This window comes from Apium graveolens, unplaced genomic scaffold (genome assembly GCF_009905375.1).
Source record: "Apium graveolens cultivar Ventura unplaced genomic scaffold, ASM990537v1 ctg1271, whole genome shotgun sequence".
NCBI lineage: Eukaryota > Viridiplantae > Streptophyta > Magnoliopsida > Apiales > Apiaceae > Apium > Apium graveolens.
The window spans coordinates 8,809-33,236 of record NW_027417160.1 but is presented as its reverse complement, the minus strand read 5'-3'; the positions used below and the strand labels follow the sequence as shown (position 1 = coordinate 33,236).

Sequence of the window (24,428 nt, the reverse complement as noted above, 5' to 3'; positions counted from 1 at the left end):
AACTACAATTGACAGCAAATAGTTGTTTCATGTATGTGTTCATTACGTTGCACGCATCAATAAAAGGTTGGAATTATTGCTTACCCGTTGTCGTGGTTGATGGCACCTTTCTTAAATCAGCATATGGAGGAACTTTATTGGTGGCTGCAACTCAAGACGCAGGAGACAGAATAGTACCACTTGCTTTTGCAGTGGTGGATTCGGAGAATGATTTGTCATGGGAATGGTTCTTCACCAAATTCAGAAAAGCTTACGGAGGAAGGGAAGACATGTTATTCGTGTCGGACAGACATGAAAGTATTATTAAAGGAGCCAGTAAGGTGTACCCTGAAGTACCAAATGTCTTTTGCATCTTTCATCTACTGGGGAACATTAAAATAAAATTCAAGAAAAATTTGAAGAGGATAAAGGAAGAATTCCTATCTGCTGCTAATGCCTATAGTGTCAAAAAATTCAACTATCACATGAAAGAACTTGAGAAAGTCGACAAAAGAGTGCAACTCTATTTGCAAGAAATTGGCTATGAAAAATGGGCAAAGGTCTACTCTACAAATAATAGATATTCAAACATGACATCAAATGTTGCAGAATCTCTAAATTTCGTGATCAATTCAATAAGAGAGCTACCAATCTGCACAATGTTGGAAAGTTTGCGAGGTTTAATACAAAAATGGAGTTGGAAAAATCGCCATGAAGCAACTTCAACAGCAACACATTTGACTAGGAAGTATGAAAAACTGTTGAAAATAAATTACAACTACTCTATGGATTTAACGCTAAACTATATGAACCTATGCTTTTTAGTTAAATAAATTAGTACATTTAACATTTCCTTTAAATAACTTACTAGGTGCATCCAACAAATGAAATATTCTTTGAAGTGCATAATAAGGAGAAAAAGTATGTGGTTGACCTTAGTAAAAGAACTTGCAACTGTAACAGGTAGGTGCAAACTCAAAGCTTTTTTTTTGAAGCATGAAATTATAATATAAATGTTGATTTTTCTTTCATTTACTTTTTCATATTCCAAATGGATAATATGCCATGTTCTCATACAATTGCTATTTTAAAATAAGCAAACATGGATCCTTATGAGTATTGTTCCCCATATTATAAAAAGGAAACAATGATTGCAACCTATAAAGAAACTGTTTACCCTGTTGGGAATAAGGACTGCTGGAAAGTACCAGAAGAAATTAAATCAGTTGAAGTTTATCCTCTAGAAGGTAGAATTAAAGTCGGTAGACCAAAGAAGAGAAGATGTAAAGCTCATTGGGAGAAGAATGGAAAAGCACGAGTGCAATGTGGGAAATGCAACCAAATAGGATATAATCGGAGGACTTGCAGAAATTCGATGAACAACAATTAGTTCACTTTTAAAATTTTGTTTGGACATAAGAATTGACATAAGCTTGGACAATCATTTATACATGTATTAAAAGTGCAATAACTTTAGTTATGTGAATTTATATGTTAGGAATATGTGTATTAGTTTGATGATAAGTTAAGCAAAACACTTAAGTAGAAATCTAGTGTTTGTAGCCTCAACGGATAAGACCATCTTGGCTATCCGTTGAAGGAGTAGCTTTACTTAGCAATAAGTTTAGTATTGTAGCACATTTCACTCTCTGGTATCAAGCTGTAATTCTTAGATGTTGTTAGGAAATAATCAGTCATGTTGACTACTAATGGATGTACAAATAGGAGGGCTAATTGTAAATATTTCATGCCTTGTAATTTTGTATAAGTGAAGAAGTGTCAACGGATATTGAAGACCTTCAACGGATAAGAAACAATGCTTCAACGGATAATATCCATCAACAGATAAGTGCTTCAACGGATAAAGACTTCAACTGATAATGCATCAACGGATAAAGCTTCAACGGATAAAGCCTCAACGAATAAGGCATCAACGGATGAAAGCTTCAACGGATGTTTAGTTCATTAGCAGTTGATAGTGACAATTCACAAGCTGACAGAGGCACGTGGATTAACAGAGACATACTGGAATGTGGAAGCCTCTAGGAGGAATCAAGAAAATGCAGCATTTCCATTCTGATGCAAATAAGGAAGTATTCAAAGATTTACAGATTACTCTAGATTGCATTGGATAGAGAAATGAAGAAGAAATATGTGAAGAATCTTTTCAATTGTATTTTACAGTTTGTCTTCACTTGTAAACTTGGTGATATATATAAACCAAGTAGCAGCTAGTAATTAGATATGAATTTTCCTTGAGCTGTTTAGAAATATCAAAAGAGAAAATCATCTAGTTTGTACTAGGAAGCAGCTGTGATTTAATTCTTTGAATCACAGATTTTTCTGAAATAACACATCTCTGGTGGAACAACAAATCCACCAGAAAAGTTTTTTTAAGTTCTTTGTGTTCATTACATTTGTGTTTGAATATATATATCTGTCTGCATCAGCTTCAAGCAATTCACACACATTTGATCACTCAAACACTTAGCCTTAGAAACTGCTCAAAACTTGAAAAAGTTTTGAGATTTACATTCAACCCCCCTTCTGTAAATCTCATTGTTAGTCCACTGGGAATAACAATTGGTATCAGAGCAAGCTCTTAACATACAAAGAGTTTAAAGATCTATTCTGCTAACATCATGAGTGCACAGAAGAATCCTCCTGCTAACATCATGAATAGGAAGGATATTGGTGTAAAGATCCCAGTCCTGGAAAAAGATAATTATCATCACTGGAAAGTGAAGATGCATTTACATCTTCTTTCTCAAGATAAAAGCTACATCAACTGTATTGAAAATGGTCCTCACATCCCTCACAAAGTAGCCACAGCTGCTACTGTAACAGTTGTTGTTGGACATTCCATTCCCAAGCCAAAAGCAGAATGGACTATTGAAGACATGGAAGAAATCTGCAAGGATAAGAGAGCCATGAACATTTTGTTTAATGGCTTAGATCAAGATATGTTTGACAATGTCATCAATAGCCAAACGGCAAAGGAAGTTTGGGATACTGTACAAATCATCTGTGAAGGTACTGAGCAGGTCAGAGAAAACAAGATGCAACTTCTTATTCAACAGTATGAATATTTTCACTTTGAAGAAGGTGAATCACTAAATGATACCTTCAACAGGTTTCAGAAACTGTTGAATGGATTGAAGCTGTATGGTAGAGTGTACCAAGTCAAGGATTCCAACTTAAAATTTCTTAGGTCTCTGCCAAAGGAGTGGAAGCCCATGACTGTCTCTTTGAGAAATTCTCAAGATTATAAGAACTTCACACTTGAAAGATTATATGGAATTCTGAAGACTTATGAACTTGAAATGGAGCAGGATGAGCTGTTGGAAAAGGGAAAGAGAAAAGGAGGATCAGTTGCTCTTGTAGCTGACAGTGAGAAGATGGAAGCCAGGAATGAGGAGAAGACAATGCCAAGTCTCAAAATTGGTACAAGCAAATCAGAATCAAGCAAGGGTAAAGAGCAAGTTGCTGAGAATGAAGACAATTCCAGTCAGGATGAATCTGATGATATTGAAGAACATTTGGCCTTTCTGTCCAGGAGGTTTGCAAAAATGAAGTTCAGAAAAAACACAAATTTCACTAAGCCAGACAAAAACATGGTGGACAAATCAAAGTTCAAATGTTACAACTGTGGCATTAGTGGACACTTTGCAAGTGAGTGTAGGAAGCCAAATTCTGAGAAAAAGAAATTTGAGCAAGTTGATTACAAAAAGAAGTATTTTGATTTGCTCAAACAAAAGGAAAGAGCTTTTCTCACTCAAGATGATTGGGCAGCAGATGGGGTAAATGAAGATGATGATGTGGAATATGTCAACCTAGCCCTGATGGCTAATTCTGATGAAAATGAAACTAGTTCATCAAGCAACCAAGTAATTACTACTGATCTCTCTCAGCTTTCTAAACATGAATACAATGAAGCCATAAATGATATGACTAATGAATTATATCATTTGCGTTTTCCCTTAAATCACTAACAAAAGAAAACACTAGGATCAAGGAGAATAATGTGTTTTTAAGTGATAGGAATGCTGTGTTAGAAGATCAGGTAATTGAGCTTGAAAAGATGAAACTTAAATGCTTGACTGTTGAGAGTGAACTAGCAGAAGCTGTTAAGAAAGTAGAAATTCTTTCTACACAGTTAGAAAGTGAGCAAGAGGTAATCAAGGCCTGGAAAACATCTAGGGATGTTAGTGTTCAGATTGTAAAGGTTCAGGGAATTGAATCATTCTGTGAGGATGCCTGGAAGAAAAACAAAAAGGAGTTAGAATTAATTGATGGATTGTCAACGGATGTGGAATCAACGGATGATGAAAGTTATCCGTTGAAGGAAGAAAAGGAGCATCCGTTGAAGGCTCATCAATTAAAACAGGCAAGTTCTTTTAAAAATAAAAGTCTCAATAAAAAGAATGATTTAACTCTCAAGAACTTTGTCAAAGAAGGAGCTAGCACATCCAGAGATGTCAGTAAGGTGAATATAGGACACATGACTTTAGATCAGCTAAAAGATAGGCTCAAGTTGGTTGAGGATAAGAAGGAAACTAGAAGAAAATCTAAAAGAAATGGGAAGGTAGGGATTAATAAATATAACAATTATACACCTGATAGGTATGCTCCTAGAAAAAGCTGTGTGCATTGTAAAAGTGTTAATCACATATCTGATAATTGCAAATCTGTTAAAAATGCTCCCATGCCTTCAAATCCCTCCATGCCTAAAATGTCTATGTCACCTCTGCATGTTATGCCTGTTATGTCTCACCAGAATCCCCATGCACATTTTGCAAACATGCCATATATTAACAATCCTTATTTTACTTTATTTAGTATGCCTCAAATGCCATACAATATGCCTATGTGGAATAACATGTTTGCACAACCTATGCCTTATCAAATTCAAACAAATGTGTTAAATGATTCTGTGGCTAACCCTACACTTCAACCAACCACATCTGAGACCAAGGGTGACCCAAAGTTACCTAAGTCAAAAGATGCAGGAGGAATGAAGTCTAGGAAAAAGACTAACAAGGCTGGACCCAAGGAAACTTGGGTACCAAAATCAACTTGATTGATTTTGTTATGTGCAGGGACAAAGAAGAAATCTATGGTACTTGGACAGTGGTTGTTCAAGACACATGACAGGAGATTTCACCCTGCTCACAGAGTTTAAGGAAAGAGCTGGCCCTAGCATAACCTTTGGAGATGACAGCAAAGGATTCACTATGGGATATGGCTTGATTTCAAAAGAAAATGTCATCATTGATGAAGTTGCATTGGTTGATGGTCTCAAACACAATTTATTGAGCATCAGTCAACTATGTGACAGAGGGAATACTGTTTCCTTCAATTCTGAAGCCTGTATTATCACAAGTAAAAAGGACAATAAAGTGGTTCTAACTGGAGTTAGAAAAGGGAATGTGTACTTAGCTGATTTCAACTCTACAGATGCAGAATCCATAACTTGTCTTCTCAGTAAAGCAAGTCCAGTTGAAAGTTGGCTATGGCACAAGAAGTTGTCCCATTTGAATTTCAAGACAATGAATGATCTAGTCAAAAAGGACTTAGTTAGAGGAATGCCTCAAGTGGAATTCACAAGGGATGGGCTGTGTGATGCTTGTCAGAAAGGAAAGCAAAAGAAAGTATCATTCAGTAAGAAGCTTGAATCTGCAATTGATGAACCACTACAACTTCTACACATGGATCTTTTTGGACCAGTCAATGTATTGTCAATTTCAAGGAAAAGATAATGCCTAGTGATTGTAGATGATTTCTCAACGTTTTCATGGGTTTATTTTCTTAAATCAAAGGATGAAGCTAGTGAAATCATCATCAATCATATCAAGCAAGTCAACAATCATCCTGATTTCAAAGTAAGGAATATTAGGAGTGACAATGGAACTGAGTTCAAGAATTCAACCATGAAGTTGTTCTGTGAAGAAAGTGGGATCATGCATGAGTTCTCAGCTCCAAGAACTCCACAACAAAATGGTGTGGTGGAAAGGAAGAACAGATCACTAATTGAAGCTGCAAGGACAATGCTTGAAGAGTCAAAACTCCCAACTTATTTTTGGGCTGAGGCTGTCAACTGTGCATGTTACACTCAGAATATTTCTCTAATCAATCAGGCAAAATGCATGACTCCCTATCAATTATTCAAGAGAAGAAAACCAACTTTAAACTTTCTACATGTCTTTGGTTGCAAATGCTACATCTTAAGGAATCAATCTGATCACAAAGGGAAGTTTGATGCAAAGGCTGATGAAGGAATATTTGTTGGTTATTCTGCTGGAAAATCATATAGGGTCTACAATCTAAGAACCAACATTGTCATGGAATCTGTACATGTTGTGTTTGATGATAAAAAGATTGATGGACTAACAGATGAGGGACATCATGAAGGACTCAAATTTGACAACTTTGAGATATACTGTGATGATAGTGAAAGTGAGAATGATGAAGAAGGCATCTCAAGAAGAATTCAGAATCTGCCTTTGGATAATGCACAGAATGTTGCATCCGTTGAAAGTCATAATTCAGCTTCCGTTGAAAGAAGCATTGCAGCATCCGTTGAAAGACAAAGTGCATCATCCGTTGAAGTTCATAATGAAGCATCCGTTGATCGCAGTCTGTCAACGGATAATCAATTCACTTCATCAGTTGATAGAGCTCCCAATTCCTTTCAAAGGATCAGCAACTCAGGGGGAGTTCCAACAAATCAACATTCTATCTCATATCATGACAATACTGAGGCAACCTCATCTAGGGCTAATCTACCACCTCAAAGGAAATGGACCAAGAATCACCCTTTTGAACTGATCATTGGTGATGCTACATCAAAAGTACAAACCAGAAGGGCTACTCAAGATGAATGTCTGTATAATAGCTTTCTATCACAGGAGGAACCTAAGAGAGTGGAAGAAGCTCTACTGGATCCAGATTGGATTTTAGCAATGCAAGAGGAGCTAAACCAATTTGAGAGGAACAAAGTATGGAAGCTGGTACCCAAGCCAAAGAACAAGAGTTCTATTGACACAAAATGGGTATTCAGAAACAAGATGGATAAAAATGGCATTGTTATAAGGAATAAAGCCAGATTGGTTGCCAAAGGCTATTCTCAACAAGTGGGAATAGATTTTGATGAAACATTTGCTCCAGTTGCCAGACTTGAAGCCATCAGAATCTTTCTAGCCTATGCAGCTAATGCCAATTTCAAAGTCTATCAGATGGATATCAAGAGTGCATTTCTAAATGGGGAATTGGAGGAAGAAGTTTATGTAAGCCAACCTCCAGGTTTTGAAGATCAAAATTTTCCAGACCATGTGTATTATCTGTTGAAAGCACTCTATGGACTAAAGCAAGCACCTAGAGCCTGGTATGAGACTTTGTCAAAGTTCCTTCTAGATAATCATTTCACAAGAGGTACTGTTGACAAAACTCTCTTCTTTAGAAATGTTAATAGCTCTAAGATACTTGTACAAATTTATGTAGATGATATTATATTTGGATCTACAGATGATAAGCTTTGTAAAAAGTTTGCTAAATTAATACAAAGTAAATATGAAATGAGCATGATGGGAGAGCTAACTTACTTTCTTGGTTTACTAGTTAAACAAGTTAGTGGTGGAATTTTCATTAGTCAAACTAAATATATTTATGATCTTTTAAAGAAGTTTGACTTAATGGATTGCTCACCTGCAAAAACTCTCATGGCCACTGTCACTAAGCTTGAATTAAACAAGGATGAAAAGTCTGTGGATATTACAAGTTATAGAGGCATGGTTGGCTCACTTTTATATTTAACTGCTAGTAGACCTGATATAATGTTTTCTACATATCTTTGTGCTAGATTTCAAGCTGACCCTAAAGAATCTCACTTAGTGGCTATTAAAAGAATTTTCAGATATCTCAAGGGGACTCCAAATCTAGGAATTTGGTACCCTAGAGAGTCTGGTTTTGATCTAATTGGCTACTCAGATGCAGATTATGCAGGTTGCAAAATAGACAGGAAAAGCACAACAGGCACCTGTCAATTTCTAGGGAACAAGCTTGTATCATGGTTCAGCAAGAAGCAGAATTCTGTTTCCACATCAACAGCTGAAACTGAGTACATTGCTGCTGGTAGTTGCTGTGCACAGATACTATGGATGAGGAATCAACTATTTGACTATGGTCTGACTGTTGACAGAATTCCAATATTCTGTGACAACACAAGTGCCATTGCCATTACTTAAAATCCAGTGCAGCACTCAAGAACCAAGCACATTGATATCAAGTACCACTTCATTAGGGAACATGTGATGAAAGGTACAGTGGAACTTCATTTTGTTCCAAGTGAAAAGCAGATTGCAGACATATTTACCAAGCCACTTGATGAATCAACATTCACAAGATTAGTAAGTGAGTTAGGTATGCTTAATTATTCATAATCTATGTCATCTATATAATCTGTCTTGAAGCCTGAAATGAAATTTGCTGCAAGAACAAAGTTGGCTTTAATTAAGACTTATCATATCAACGGATATTCTCTATCCGTTGAAAGCCAAAATTGTTCTATCAACGGATATTCATTATCCGTTGAAAGACAAATACATTTCTGGTAATTTTATCCTTCAACGGATAAAATGGCGTTGTTCATCAACGGATAACTATTTCCCTTATCCGTTGAAGTGTCACGTCAGTTACTATAAGTGAGTCACAGCCGTTGATTCTTTTACTCAACCGTTGATACAGATATACAGTGTTGTATGTAATTGTATTTAAGGTAGTTTTCAGAATTTCTACAGTTCTCTTTGTTCTTGAACGACTGTAACTTACTTAAAAGTATCATTTAATCATTTTATTTACGTTTTAATTCAAGAAAGTATAAAAGCCCAATTGAACTCTTATTCTCATTTTACGCTTTCTTGTAATTCTTATTCTCTTTCTCTCTAAATTTTCAAGTTTTTCTCTGCAACCTCTACTCACAACAATGGCACCAGTAGTCAAAATTATGTCTCAAACAGGATTTGTTTATGAAAAGAATAATTTCATAGCCTTGGTTGAAAAGAATGAAGCCCATTCTGATTATCACAAGATGATGGACTTCATCAAAAACTGCAAACTAAGCTATGCAATGCTGGAAGCCCCAACCATCTACTGTGAGGTGATTGAGGAGCTTTGGACAACTGCAGAGTTCAACTCCACAGATATGACTATTGCCTTCTCTCTCAAAGGTAAGGACTATTGCATTAATTGTGATGATTTACAATCTTGCTTTAAGTTGCCTGAGAATAATGCCATGACACCACACACTGATAAAGATGTCTCTGCTATGCTAGATTCCATAGACTATGCTTTTGATTCTGCTAGTTTAGGTAGTATTAGAAGGAAAGGCCTTAGGAAAGAATGGAGTTTTTTTGGAGATGCCTTTATTAAGGTTTTCTCTGGGAAGATTAGCAATTTTGATGCTATCACTTCATCTCTTGTTAATATGCTCTACATGCTAGTTTCTGATAGGTACTTTAATTTTAGCAACTGTGTTATGCTAGAATTAGGTTCCAGATTAGGTAACAAAGCTAATAGACCACATAACATCTACTATGCTAGATTCTTTATGTTATTGGCTAACCATGTTGCTGAAGGTTTGGTTATATTCAATGAGAATAATAAACTCAAATACTGGGCACAAGAGAAAAGGGTCCTTGCAGACCTTTTGAGAATGAACCTCAACAGCCAGGTGCCATTGGTATACTTGCCAATCATGAATGCACCACAGGTAAGTGAGGTAAATATTTCTATAACTCCTACTACTTCCAACCCCACTGTTTCTTTGCCTTCTAGTGTGGCTATGGAACCTGTGTCTTTGTCCAAACAGGCTCCTACCAAAGCCACCAAATCTAAAGTTTTCAAAGTCAAGTCAAAGAAACCTACCTCTGTTGTTTCTCAAAAGACAACAGTTGTAACACCTACCATAAACCCTGAAGGGAGTGAACAGGGTGTGAGTGGTGAGGGGAGGGGTGAACATCAAAAAGCCCCCCAGGATAAGGTGGGAGAGGTGAGTGGTACCCAAACCAGCCAAACCACAGTCTCTCAAAAGACTGTGGTGGTTTAAAAGGAGTCCAGCACATCCCTAGTTGCATCCTCCCAAAAGGATGTAACTATTGAAAATAGTCCCCAACCAGGGACACAGAACAAAAGAGGGAGGGACACTGAAGCCACACATTCACCATTTAAAGCCTTTTCAAGGAAGAAGAAGGCCAAAACCCTAGTTTCCACACAAGGGACACACACAGCACAGATACATCCACCAGTATCTGTGCCTTCTCAAATTCAGCTTGATGTGATTCCAGCAAATATGGAATCATAGCCCCATTCTCTCAATATAGAAACACACCATTCATCAAACTCTCCAACACCCTCTCTGGATGTGGATATGATATTCACATCAATTCCTGATTCTCCCACATTAAAACTCAGGGAGGAGCCCCACTCAAAACCTGATGATCATCATCTTTTAGATAATTTGTTGGATCATCAGCCAATTCTTTCAGATGTAGTTGAAGAATCTGTGTTACCTCACTTAAAATCAATCCACACAGATTCAACAATTATGTCACTTTCTATATCTACATCTTTTCCTTCCTCAACGGATATCTCTCATCCGTTGACAAGTGGTTGTTCTTCAACGGATAAGCTTAACAGCAGTTATCCGTTGATACCATCAGTTTCTACTTCAACGGATACTCCCTATCCGTTGATGGTCTCTACACACTTAACAGAAACAATTCCAACTGTAGAGGACATGGCAACTGTACAATCACTTTTAGGTTTGAGGGAAGGGAGTGATCTTTTGAGTGAGAGGCTGGGTTGCTCCCAGGAAAAAGGAGAGGTTGAGAGTCACCAAATGCATGCTATTTCTTCCAGCATGGCAAAAGTGAGTGAGAGGAGTGCCACCTTAGAAGGTGAAGGTGAGGGTGTGAGGGTGTGTGTGACCCAGGGGGAGCCCCTGATGCAAGAACAGAGAGAAATTGAGATAAAGGAAGGTACAGAAGCTATAAGGGTGGATCCAGCCATTGCTAGTGAGTTAATGAAAGTGGATGATGCAGATAAGGAAAGATAATTTCAGCAACATTATAAAGTTGTCATTGATAACATTTCCTTGGATGCTGACACTTTTACTCACCCTGTTTCAGCCTATCAATTATTGGCTGCACAGGGCAATGTGGAGGCAGAACAGACACTACACATTGTACACACTTCAGAATCTCTTCTCAGAGACAAAGCTGCTGTCAACAGGCTGCCTTCTCAAGCTGGTGAGCCATCTAAAGAATTTGGAGTAAATTCTAATGATGATGACTCTAATTCTTTGAATGAGAGCATGAACTTAGGGGGAGTAGCAGGCCCAAGTTCTGTTCCTAATCTTCCTGCATGGGCATGGGCAAAACCATCAACACCATGAGAGTTTGGTGTCACTTTGGTCAGACAAGTCATGACAATTCAGCAGGCCCTTCAGGAGACTCAGGATGCTGGTACCAAGGCAATTCTTTAAGCTCATCTGGACTCTCTGCATCTCTTGCAGTTGCAGTATTACCAGCAAAATCTAAGTGTGGATGAGCTCAAGCTGGACATTGCTGATCTGAAATCCTACAATGCTGAGAAATTGGATTCACTTATACCCTATGGTACTATGCAAGATTTGTTTGGGAGACTGAGGAAAGCATCTGATGCTGACAAGAGGCTGGCTAGACTGGAAGATAGGGTTCAAATCATTGAAGACTCTATGGTCACCATTCTTCAGAATCAACAAACTCAAACAAATCTACTCATGCAGCTGGCACAAGCACAAGGCTTGACCCCTACCCTTGATGATAACAAAAAGGGGGAGAATAAAAGGGAAGGGGAAGGAGAGCCATCTACAACAGTTCAGATTTCTCAAGTGCTAGTTCCTGTCATCACAACTTCTCCAACTATTCAAGTCAAAGGAAAGCTAGATGGAATTGATCTAATCCAGATAGCAGCAGCTGAATTGCAAGTCAAAGAGCAAAGGAAGAAGATTGATGAAAAGATGCAACTAATATTTGGTTCTACAACTTCTCAATCACAATCTGTGAAGCATAGTACAAAAGTGGAATCAATTATTATGGAACTCAAGCCAGTAGGGAGGCATAAGGATGGAGAAACTTCTTCCAAAGATCTGCAACCTATGGTTCTCAATCCCAACAACAGATCCAATAAGGACTCTACAAAGAATCCTCTAAAAGAGGTGGATTTTCCTCTTCCAAAAGCTGATGAGGACAAGCTTTTAGGTAGAAGTATTGCATATCTCAAAGAGACCATGGATGAGGCTGTAAGGAGAAACATGGCTATTATCTTCAGAGAGGGAAAGAGTATATGTGTGATGCAAGGACATCCCAAATTCTCAATAGCCAAGAGGGAAGAAACCAAAAGGTTGAAGGAAGAAGCCAAACAGCTAAAGTCAAGTCAGGCTGAAGAACAAAAAGAAATTAAAGACAAAGGTGAAGATGAAGCTATGGGGGACATGGTTGGTACTGAGATGGAGGAAAGAAGTAAGGAAGAATGGCAGAAAGGGAAAAGAAAGAAGGTCAATGCAAAGAGAAAGAAGGTAGATAAGACTGAAGAAACCCAATCAATATCCAAACCACTACCCTCTATTCCTAAACCAATTGTACCTGGCCCCTTCATGAATATTCATGGTGAAACAATCATTCCCAAGGAGGAACCAATTGATTGGGACACCATCAAATTTCCCACCTTCCTAACCTCTTCTCCACCATCAAAGAAGCAGAAAAGAAGAATCAAATCAACACCCTCTAAAGCCTCAATCAAATTCACACAGAAGCCTAAGCCTAAACCTCAAACCTCTAAAGATGATTATGTTCACATCTGTGACATAAAAGAATTTTCAAATATTGAACTCTATCTGGATGAGCTAGAGGATGTAAGGGGAATAGCTGCCTACAGACAGCTACCTGAGAGACTAGTGTTCAAATACAAAGGAGCTGGGGAAAGAATATGGCCTCTTCACAGAATTCTGAATGAAGGCTACTCTACCTTGATTAGAGTCTACTCAGTCATACAGAAGGATTATGGCTTTACCAGGACTGCCAAGACTGAGATTCTCAACAAGATTGCCAACATAAGGAAAACTTGGAGGGAGCCAAATGCCTTGCCTAGAACTTTACTCATTCAAGAAAGAGGAATTACAATTCATAAATCACCTCATTAGTTGATGGAGTTCAGAGACAACAAAGGAGTCAGAAGATTTTTCAGAATTGAAGATCAGCTAAAGATTGCCAGTAATGAAACTCTCAAGGATATGCAATCTAAGTTAGATATCAAAGAAGAAGATGAAGCTGAATTCTACAGACAACTTCAACTTCAAATAGAGGAGAATGACAGGAGGCTAGGAAAGAAAACCAGGGATCAAAGGAAAAGAAAGTAATTTGCTCAGGCTAAAGGAGCACCCTTGGAAACAATGTAATTCTTCAATTCCATCTCAGCATATACATTTTTGTAGCACTTTTGAATTTCTACTTTGGTACAGTTTATATATTTGTTAAGTGTTTTGTTATCATCAAGCTAAACCCAAATTTATGCCTACAGTTCTAGTAGACATAAATAGGGGGAGATTGTTAGGAATATGTGTATTAGTTTGATGATAAGAAGCAAAACACTTAAGTAGAAATCTAGTGTTTGTAGCCTCAACGGATAAGACCATCTTGGCTATCCGTTGAAGGAGTAGCTTTACTTAGCAATAAGTTTAGTATTGTAGCACATTTCACTCTCTGGTATCAAGCTGTAATTCTTAGATGTTGTTAGGAAATAATCAGTCATGTTGACTACTAATGGATGTACAAATAGGAGGGCTAATTGTAAATATTTCATGCCTTATAATTTTATATAAGTGAAGAAGTGTCAACGGATATTGAAGACCTTCAACGGATAAGAAACAATGCTTCAACGGATAATATCCATCAACGGATAAGTGCTTTAACGGATAAAGACTTCAACTGATAATGCATCAACGGATAAAGCTTCAACGGATAAAACCTCAACGGATAAGGCATCAACGGATGAAAGCTTCAACGGATGCTTAGTTCATTAGCAGTTGATAGTGACAATTCATAAGCTGACAGAGGCACATGGATTGACATAGACATACTGGAATATGGAAGCCTCTAGGAGGAATCAAGAAAATGCAGCATTTCCATTCTGATGCAAACAAGGAAGTATTCAAAGATTTACAGATTACTCTAGATTGCATTGGATAGAGAAATGAAGAAGAAACATGTGAAGAATCTTTTCAATAGTATTTTACAGTTTGTCTTCACTTGTAAACTTGGTGATATATATAAACCAAGTAGCAGCTAGTAATTAGATATGAATTTTCCTTGAGCTGTTTAGAAATATCAAAAGAGAAAATCATCTAGTTTGTACTAGGAAGCAGCTGTGATTTAATTCTTTGAATCACAGATTTTTCTGAAATAACACATCTCTGGTGGAACAACAAATCCACCAGAAAAGTTTTTTTTAAGTTCTTTGTGTTCATTACATTTGTGTTTGAATATATATCTGTCTGTATCAGCTTCAAGCAATTCACACACATTTGATCACTCAAACACTTAGCCTTAGAAACTGCTCAAAACTTGAAAACGTTTTGAGATTTACATGCAACCCCCCTTCTGTAAATCTCATTGTTAGTCCACTGGGAATAACATTATATTTTTTAAAGCATAAGTCATTATTAAAATACAGTTCAATATAGACTTGTGATATATGTTTACATTTATAATCTTTTGCAACCTTACATGCATAAATATGTAACTCTTAAAGCAACTCTTATAGCAACTGTTTATGCAACCTAATCTAAAAAACCTTTTATAAAACCTTTAATGTAACTAATAATAAACTTTGCAACTACTTTTGAAATAATATATTTAACATTAACAATGATTTGAGGAAAAAATATTATAGTAAATGTGAAAATGGAACAAAATACAACTCAAACACTTTATCACAAACTACTTGGTTTAAGTTTTGCAACTTATAAAGAAACTAATTATGCAACCAAAGATATTAGTTTTATATTGTAAAAGATAAATTAACATTTTGGTACTTGTTACTTTAAAGTTGATCATATCTTTCTAAAACCCAATTAGGGGATTAATGAACCCTAAATGGTTAAAACAATAAATTTTTTGGTCAAATATTCGGATAAAACTACCGGTTGGCCCTAAACCCTAGCTTTAATTAGGGTTTAGGCTCTAGAATTTAGGGCCTAAAGGCCCTAAACTCTAAAACCTAAACTGTTACGAAGTTTATTAAAGGTCAACGTATCTTTCTAAAACCCAATTAGGGGATTAATGAACCCTAAATGGTTAAAAAAATAATTTTTTGGTCAATTTTTTGGATGAAATTACCGGTTCCTAGGATTTAGGGCTTTAATTAGGGTTTAGGCTCTAGAGTTTAGGGCCTACAGGCCCTAAATCGTTACGAAGTTTATTAAAGGTCATCGTATATTTCTAAAACCCATTTAGGGGTTTAATGAACCCTTAATGGTTAAAACAATTAAAATTTGGTTCAACTACATATATGACACTAAAATCATCTACAAGACAACTAGAAAGAGCTACTTCAACCATATATGCAACTTTTAGCAACCATATATGCAACCACAAATGCAGATTTGAAAAAATGTGTTGGAAATTACATTTAGTTGCAAAATAAGTTGCAAGTGAGGATAAAAATGAGTACCCCTGCGGGGCCAATTTTAATATCACAAAAACAACCATGATATCAACTTAAAATAAAAAAAAATTACGGGTTATTGCGGCCATTGATGCGTTCAAGATTGATAACAGAAATATTGTTACTAGCTTGTGCATCAAACAATTTCTTCACATCGATAAAAACCTTGATCAAATGTTACTAACATGGCTTGATGTATCTAATCTAAACCTTATATCCTAAATTTAACAATTGTTTTGATAATTTTAGATTTAAAAGCATTATTTTGATAATGTATGATTCATACAAAAGTTCATATGTTCTGGGTCCATTTCAAACATATTATACTCTACATATGGGATTTTATATGCAATTTGAAAATTATTATAAACCCATTATAAAACTTAATATGTAACCAGAACATCAAAATATAAGTTACAGAACACTATTTAAAACATATTATGCATCCAGGTATGCAACCCCATAAGCAACATAAAATTCAAAAATTTTGTTTTATAACATCTTGCAACCTGTTATGAAACCTTTTTGTTACTTATAGATTGACTTTTCTAAAATTATATAACAAATTTTAAAGAAAAAAAAACTAGTGAAACATAATCTAAAGTGCAAGAAATGTAACATAATATTGATACTTCAAATGTAACACTGATTAAATCGATCAATACGATACAAAACGAACATTTCGCCAAGTTTGTTCGTCACCAGTTCAGAATCGACAATCTCAAAATAAACAGAGTACTAATATTAAATGTTAAATTACAAGATATCAATATAGTCTTTCGTTTCCTTAGTTTTCTTCTCACGCTTATCCACCTTTTTCTTCCCTAACGCCTTTCTTTTCTTCGGTTTCACATTTTGAACATAATCCTCAGCATCTTCATTAACATCAGCCATATATTCAGTGTCACTGTCATATTCATAAACCTGTTTTCCAATGGCATACGAGTACAATAAAAAACCAAGTCTAGATCGATGAGTTTCAACATCAAAACTATCTTTAGGAAAATTCATTTTCATAGCCAAGTACTCTGCAATACATATCATATACATTCCGCTTTCACTGCAAAAAACAAAAAAAAAGTTATATAGAAAACAATAAAACAAAGCAGTCAAAAATATTCAAACAAATATACAATATAATTTAGGTATTCAGTAAAAACTCACATTTCTGTGCACTGAGAATAAGCAAGACGTGTATACATTGATGTCAAACAATCAGTTCTTCCCTTAACTGAATACATATTAGCAGTAAAATCAATGTCACTCCTTGAGTAGAAATCAGTAAGGAGAAGAAAGTGAGGAAGCAACTTAGAGAAAGGGAGCATAGTTTGCTTGTAGAAATCTTTAGCTGAATCTTTCTCAAAAGTATTGCACACACGAAATTCACGCGTGACGAGATTCAAAACAGCAATAACCCAATGATTATGTTCATGCAACCATAGTGGTATCAATACAGACTCCACATATGACCAAGAAGTACCATACGGCAGCGAAGATCCATTAATAACATCTAGAATATCCTTTCTCGAACGGATTTTTGACTCATCAATATTGTCACAATCAGGAATATCATAATAAAGTGATAGAATTATTTTCTGAAACTTGGTGTCTGTAGTAGTCATCATCTTCGTAGAATTTGCATTATACTTGAATTTCTTCCTCAGATAGTACATAAAAACATCAACATGCTATAAAACACAGAATTAAAATAATCATTAAAATGCACATTGACGATACAACATTAATAAACTTAAAAAAATGGTAAAACTTACAGAGTTTGAAAGATTGAAATTGCCATACTCAATGGCGTGAAACCAAATCTTCTCACCAATAAACTTCCCTCCCAACTTAAAAGGAGGAGTAATCTCATTATCTTTTTTGCGATAAAAACTTACACTTCAAAAAATGAAAAACAAATATATAAGTACTAAATACACAACAAAAAATACAAAAATAAATATGTAAATAAAATTCAAACCTATTATTCGCAAGCAGTCTAGTATCCAGCCACTCATAATACTCTGCACTTAACACTAACTCAGGAAGCTTCCCAATATCTTCATCAAATGGAAAAATTGAAACCTTGTTTTCAACTTTCAAATTACAAGCCATTTTCTTTGAGCTTGATCCAAAATGTTGCAAAAATGGAGATCTCAGAAAGGCAGGAAACCTAATCTGTCTTTTAGGCAGAGGAGTGGTAAAACTAGGATTCCGCAACACAACAACTTTAGATGCAGCCTACAAACAGAACAATAAATCATAAAATATACAAAAGTTCATTAAAACTGAATAACATAAAAAGCCAAGCCAAAATTAAAACATTCTAAGAAAAACTTTGAAAATATATAAATTTACCACTCCTGCATCTTTCATATCATCATGACTAGATTTATTGAAACAACTTGCCAAATCATCCATCCCCTCATCACATATGGCATTATCCAAAGCCTCTCTTGCAACTTCAAGAATTTTATCATCAACATTGTCATGTTCTACTACTGACAATTCTGAACGCGACAGAATATTACATAATGTTACAGCTTCAACTTCAGCTCCTGGCACATGTGAAATAACTGAAACAACATCTTCTTTAACTTTATCTGCAACTACTGACAACTCTGCAACAATAGAATCAACATTTTTCGCAACTTGTTCAGATTTGCTTCCATTTTTATCAACAGCCTCATCATTTGCAACTTCCCCTGCAACATTAACTTCATCTACATAGCTAATAGGAGCACCCAGATTAACTTTTGCTTCTGAGAACCTATAATCAAACTTTGTCATCTCCAATTCAATTTCATTCAATGTATTGGGAGGCATTTCATTCACAACACCACCTTCAACCCCAACACCAATGGAAATGTCAGCAATTTTATCGTCACGTGAAACTTCATTTCTGTCATTCGTTATATGTTCGACCTTATCACATTTCTCAAAAAAAGAACCATCAATTCTTCCACTACTTGCTCGAACAACTTCATTATCTGAAACCTAGTTTTTAAATTTCAAATGTAAATTAAAATTTATTCCAATCTACAAATAACAAAAAAATAAAATAAAAATTTATAAATGAAGTGTCAATCTCATTCTGAGCATTAACTCCATCTACAGGGATATCAATTTTTTCAGCTGGAGTATCTTTAGCACCAGCATCATTATCAACAGGAACCTGTAGGAAAAAAAAAGAAAATACAATAAAAAATAAATTTAAAATAAGCGAACTATAAGTAACAATTAATCTACAATAACAACTTAAAACTAACAAATAACAACCTCATTCCGAATATTAACTTCTGATATAAAAGGATCATTATCTTCATCAATAGAATCTTGATCACAGTCGTCATCATCTACCCAAACCTGTAAATTACAAATATATATAAAGTCACGTATCAAATTAAATATGCACCTATATTACAATAATTGAACAGTAAAATGCAACTAAATATGCAAATAAAAAATGTCTACATACCTTACTCAATAAAAGAGCACGGAGTTTTAAAATTTGAGAATCAAAGTACGAGCGTTGTTCAGCAACAATAACTTTAACTTGATCAACTTCAGAATACAATTTCTTATGACTAGCCTCAAGTCTTTTTAGCTGCTTTTGCATTTTCTTCACGGATTTGTCTGATGAAGAAGAAACAGGATTCACAGGTCTTGCAACAGGTTGTACAAAATCGTCATCAGAAATGTTAGCAGCAGTTGCATTCAAGATAACATGAACATCAGTTTGCACAACTAAATTATGCAAATGCAACTCTTCAGTCTCTCTTGAACTTGGAGACAAATGTCTAAGTTACAACTGTGAATTAAGAAAAAATTAATTATATCGCAAAAAATAATAAATAAAGGAGAAAGGTAAGTATATAAAGACATAAATATACCTCATCTGATCCAAGTGACAATGGTCTGGAACATTCTTCAAAATTCCCCAAGTAATCATTACTCCAATTAAGGCAACGTGGAATTCTAGCAACACTATTAGTACAATACTTTCCGTTGAGATAAGGACAACACTCATAAAACAATAGCTGAAAAGCATATGAAAAATCACAGAGCCTATAGTAATTGTCTTTCGAATTTATATTTGGAGCATTTTTAAGGGACTCTAAAGTCATAATAAAAACCTCATTTCCCCAAGGAAACTCATCAAATTTATTAGCATCCAGTAAATCTAAATCACCTTTAGGAATTTGGGTATTTGTCGTAGAAATCAAAAGAAAATGATGCAGCAAATACAACTTAGCCATTTTTACAGCATCTCCATTACAGGTCCATTTTTTAGGAAAAAACAATTCCTTAACAGAACTTTTAAAAATTGGATTCACGCCATCAAATAAACTACTTATGAAACTGTTATCCACCTTAACACAACTCTTTTTATCCGAATTCTCAAAGCACCTAAGCCCAGTAATAGTAGCAAATTCTGAAATCCCAAACTTCAACGTAACACCAGCTACACCTATCCAAATCTCATCACTGTTTGGTTGAACCAATTGCCTAACTAACAAATGGTGAATAAGTTGATTCTGAAGTCTAAAGTTAGGCAAATTCAAGAAATACCCAAAGCAGGAACCACTAAAATCAACAAGTTGATCATCAGAAAGAATAGTACGCAACTCAGTCGTATTTGTTAGCAGTAACAAGTTTCGCGCCCTTATACTCAACATTTAACTCATACTGCATACCCTACAAATTAAACAAAAAATTGGAAAATAACACAAAAAGTTGCACAAAAATTAACAAATAAAATATATACATATAGAATGAAAACATGACAATCACAAAATAATAATAAAATGTACCGTAGGTGGTGGAATAAGACCTTTTGTAGCAAGGATTTTATATTTTTCTTCTTAACAGGGGCTGAAACCCTTTTTTCCCCTTCTTTTTTTCTACTCTCAATTTAAATTTTGACCTCGATTGCGAAGGAGATGCTTCAGAGGCAGCAAGAGACAACCTAGTTTTAACCATGGCTACAAAGGAAGCTAAAAAAAACTAATTATAAACTTTAAAAACACAATGAACAATGATTCATAGAGTTAAACACAGCATATAGTATGTTATGTCAAAAATAACAACAAATAAAACAACAAAATCACAAAATCAGAGAAATATCATATAAATATGCAACCAAAAAAATATAATCAAAAGTAACCAAACATACAAAGCTTAAATAACAACTAAAATCGGATCTAAAACAAAAAAAGAGGTAAAATATATATTACAAAGAAAGGGAGAAACAGAGAGAGGGAGAGAGAGAGAGGGGGGGGAGAAACCGGAGAGAGAGAGAGAGAATTACAAATTCAACGGAGCGAGTAACAAAAACGGAGAGAGATCAAAAATTGAAAAGAAAAAGAAGAAAGAGATGAAGAAAATGGAGAAGAAACAACAGAGATACAAAGGTGGGTGTAAAAGAAGTGGTGTTAGGAATATATGTGCATTAGTTTGATGATATGTTTAACAAAATACTTAAGTAGAAAACTAGTGTTTGTAGCCTCAACGGATAAGACCATTTTGGCTATCCGTTGATGGTGTAGCTTTACTTAGAAATAAGTCTAGTGTTGTAGCACATTTCAGTCTCTGAATTTGAGATATAATTCTTAAATATTGAGGGAAATTATAAGTCATGTTGACTACTAGAGGATATGCAGATAGGAAGGCCAATTGTAAATATTTCATGCCTTGTAATTTTGTATAAATGAAAATGGTGTCAACGGATAACTTAAAGACCTTCAACGGATGAGAAACAAAGCTTCAACGGATGTCTCTAAAGCTTCAATGGATAACATCCTTCAACGGATGAGTGCATCAACGGATAGAGCTTCAACTGCTAACACATCAACGGATGAAGCCATCAACGGATGAAGGCTTCAACGGATGTTCTGTTAGATAGCAGTTGACAAGTGGTAGTTGTACCTACAAACAGAGGCACATGGGTTGACAGAGACAACTGAGATGTGGTAGCCTATTTCAAGAACATCAGAAAAAGCATCCGTTCTACTCTAGTATAAAGAGGCAATAGTCAACAATACACTGGAGTAAAATGGAGAAGAAACAAGTGGAGAACTTATTTTATTATTGTACTTTTTATCTTTGTCTTCACTTGTAAACTTGGTAATATATAAACCAAGTAGCAGCTAGTAATTAGATATGAATTTTTCCAGAACTATTTAGAAAAATCTTGAGAGAAAAATTATCTAGTTTGTACTAGGATGCAGCTGTGATCAACTTCTTGAATCACAGATTTTCTGAAATACCATCTCTGGTGGAACAACAATCCACCAGAAAAGTTTTTAAGGTCTGTTGTGTTCTTTACATTAGTGTTTGAATATATATCTGTCTGTATTAGCTTAAAGCAATTCATACACTTGTTTATCTTAAACACATAGCCTTTGAAACTGCTCAAAACTTGAAAAAGTTTTGAGATTTACATTCAACCCCCCTTCTGTAAATCTCATTGTTAGTTCATTAGGAATAACAATTGGTATCAGAGCTAGCTCTTGACACACAAAGAGTTTAAAGATCTTGGAAACTAACAAAGATGAGTAAGAAGGATATTGGAGTAAAAATCCCAGTTCTTGACAAAGACAGTTATCACCATTGGAAGGTGAAAATGCACCTTCATCTACTCTCCCAAGATGAAGGTTATGTAAACTGCATTGAGAATGGTCCTCACATTCCCCACAAAGTAGCCACAGTTGCTACGGCCATAATTGCTGTTGGTCAATCCATTCCAAAACCTAGAGCAGAATGGATAATGGAAGACACAGAAGAAGTCCACAAGGATAAGAAGGCTATGAACATTTTGTTTAATGGTCTTGACAAGGATATGTTTGATAATGTGATAAATTGCACAACTGCCAAAGAGGTTTGGGACACAGTTCAGCTACTGTGTGAAGGTACAGAATAAGTAAAAGAAAACAAAATGCAGCTTCTCATTCAACAGTATGAGTATTTTCATTTTGAAGAAAATGAATCTTTAAATGACACATTCAATAGATTCCAAAAGCTGTTGAATGGACTGAAGCTGTATGGTAGAATGTACCAGGTGAAGGATTCAAATCTTAAATTTTTAAGATCCTTGCCAAAGGAATGGAAACCCATGACTGTCTCCTTGAGAAACTCTCAAGATTATAAGGACTTCACTCTTGAAAGATTATATGGAATCTTGAAGACTTATGAACTAGAGCTGGAACAGGATGAGGTATTGGAGAAGGGAAGAAAGAAAGGAGGTTCAGTTGCCTTGGTAGCTGAAAATGAGAAAGAATGCAGACAAGAAACTGTGAGATCTACATCAAACTCCAAAGATGGCACAAGCAAATCAGAATCAAGCAAGGGTAAGGAGCAAGTTGCTGAGAATGAAGACAACTCCAGCCAAGATGACTCTGATGGTATTGATGAGCATCTTGCATTTCTGTCCAGAAGATTTGCAAAGATGAAATTTAGGAAAAATACTAGAGCCACTAAACCTCATAAGAACATGGTGGACAAATCCAAGTTCAAGTGTTACAATTGTGGTACAAGTGGACACTTTGCAAGTGAGTGCAGAAAGCCAACTTCTGAAAAGAAGAAATTTGACCAAGTAGATTACAAAAAGAAATATTTTGATCTGCTCAAGCAAAAGGAGAGGGCTTTCATTACTCAAGAAAAAGACTGGGCAGCTGATGGAGAAGAAGAGGATGAAGATGTGGAATATGTCAACTTGGCTCTCATGGCTGATTCTGAGGAAAATGAAGTTAGTTCATCAAGCAACCAGGTAATCACTACTGATTTAACACAGCTTACTAAAGAAGAGTGCAATGATGCTTTTAATGACATGTCTACTGAACTGTATCATTTGCGTGTGTCTCTTAAATCTCTTGCTAAAGAAAATAGTAGGATTAAAGAGAACAATTTGTTTTTAAGTGATAGAAATGCTGTGTTAGAAGATAAGTTGATTGACCTTGAGAAAACTAAGCTACATTGTATATCTGTTGAAAATGAACTAGCTGAATCTGTTAAGAAAGTAGAAATACTTTCTAATCAATTAGAGAGAGAGCAAGAGGTGATTAAAGCCTGGAAGACATCTAGGGATGTTAGTGCTCAAATTGCCAAGGTCCAAGGAATTGAATCATTCTGTGAGACTGCCTGGAATAAAAACAAAAAGAAACTGGAATTAATTGATGGGCTGTCAACGGATGTGGAATCAACGGATGATGAAAGTTATCCGTTAAAGGAAGAAAAGGAGCATCTGTTGAAGGTTCCTCAATTAAAACAGGCAGATGTTTCTAAAAGTGAAAATCTAAGGAAACTCAACAAAAAGTTTGGTTCAACTTCCAAGAACTTTGTCAAAGAAGAAGCAAGCACATCCAAAGATTTCAGTAAGGTGAATATAGGACACATGACCTTAGAACAGTTAAAGAATAGGCTCAAAGTGGTTGAGGATAAAAAGGAAACTAAAAGGAAATCTAATAGAAATGGGAAGGTAGGGGTTAACAAACATAACAATTACACACCTGATAAGTATGCTCCTAGAAAAAGCTGTGTGCATTGTAGTAGTGTTAATCATCTATCTGCTAATTGCAAATCTATTAAGAAAACTCCCATACCTGTGCCCTCTTCCATGCCTAATATGTCTGCATCACCTCTGCATGCTATGCCTGTTATGTCTCATCAGAATCCTTATGCACATTTTGCAAACA

The 24,428-nt window shown here is 35.6% G+C and overlaps 1 protein-coding gene across 1 annotated transcript; it reads right to left on the bottom strand.

Annotated features, from left to right (window-relative positions):
- Nucleotides 1-16,494: 16,494 nt before the first annotated feature.
- LOC141699745 (uncharacterized) lies at nt 16,495-20,414 on the bottom strand. The gene is made up of 10 exons (XM_074503589.1): nt 19,872-20,414; nt 19,648-19,775; nt 19,214-19,535; nt 19,015-19,101; nt 18,851-18,910; nt 18,094-18,732; nt 17,717-17,976; nt 17,511-17,634; nt 16,903-17,426; nt 16,495-16,798 (listed from the first exon to the last, which is right to left on the bottom strand). The coding sequence occupies exons 1-10, from the start codon at nt 20,412-20,414 to the stop codon at nt 16,495-16,497; spliced, it is 2,991 nt and encodes a 996-aa protein (XP_074359690.1).
- Between the last annotated feature and the right edge of the window lie 4,014 nt (nt 20,415-24,428).

Excerpts from the sequence above, each read along its gene's own strand:
- LOC141699745 (XM_074503589.1), bottom strand. The coding sequence starts at position 20,414 with ATGTTGAGTATAAGGGCGCGAAACTTGTTACTGCTAACAAATACGACT. Across the intron at positions 19,776-19,871 it reads AGTTTCCTTGGGGAAATGAG|CTATTGTTTTATGAGTGTTG; the intron begins GTTTTTATTATG and ends TATGCTTTTCAG. Across the intron at positions 16,799-16,902 it reads TATTCTCAGTGCACAGAAAT|TGAAAGCGGAATGTATATGA; the intron begins GTGAGTTTTTAC and ends TGTTTTTTGCAG.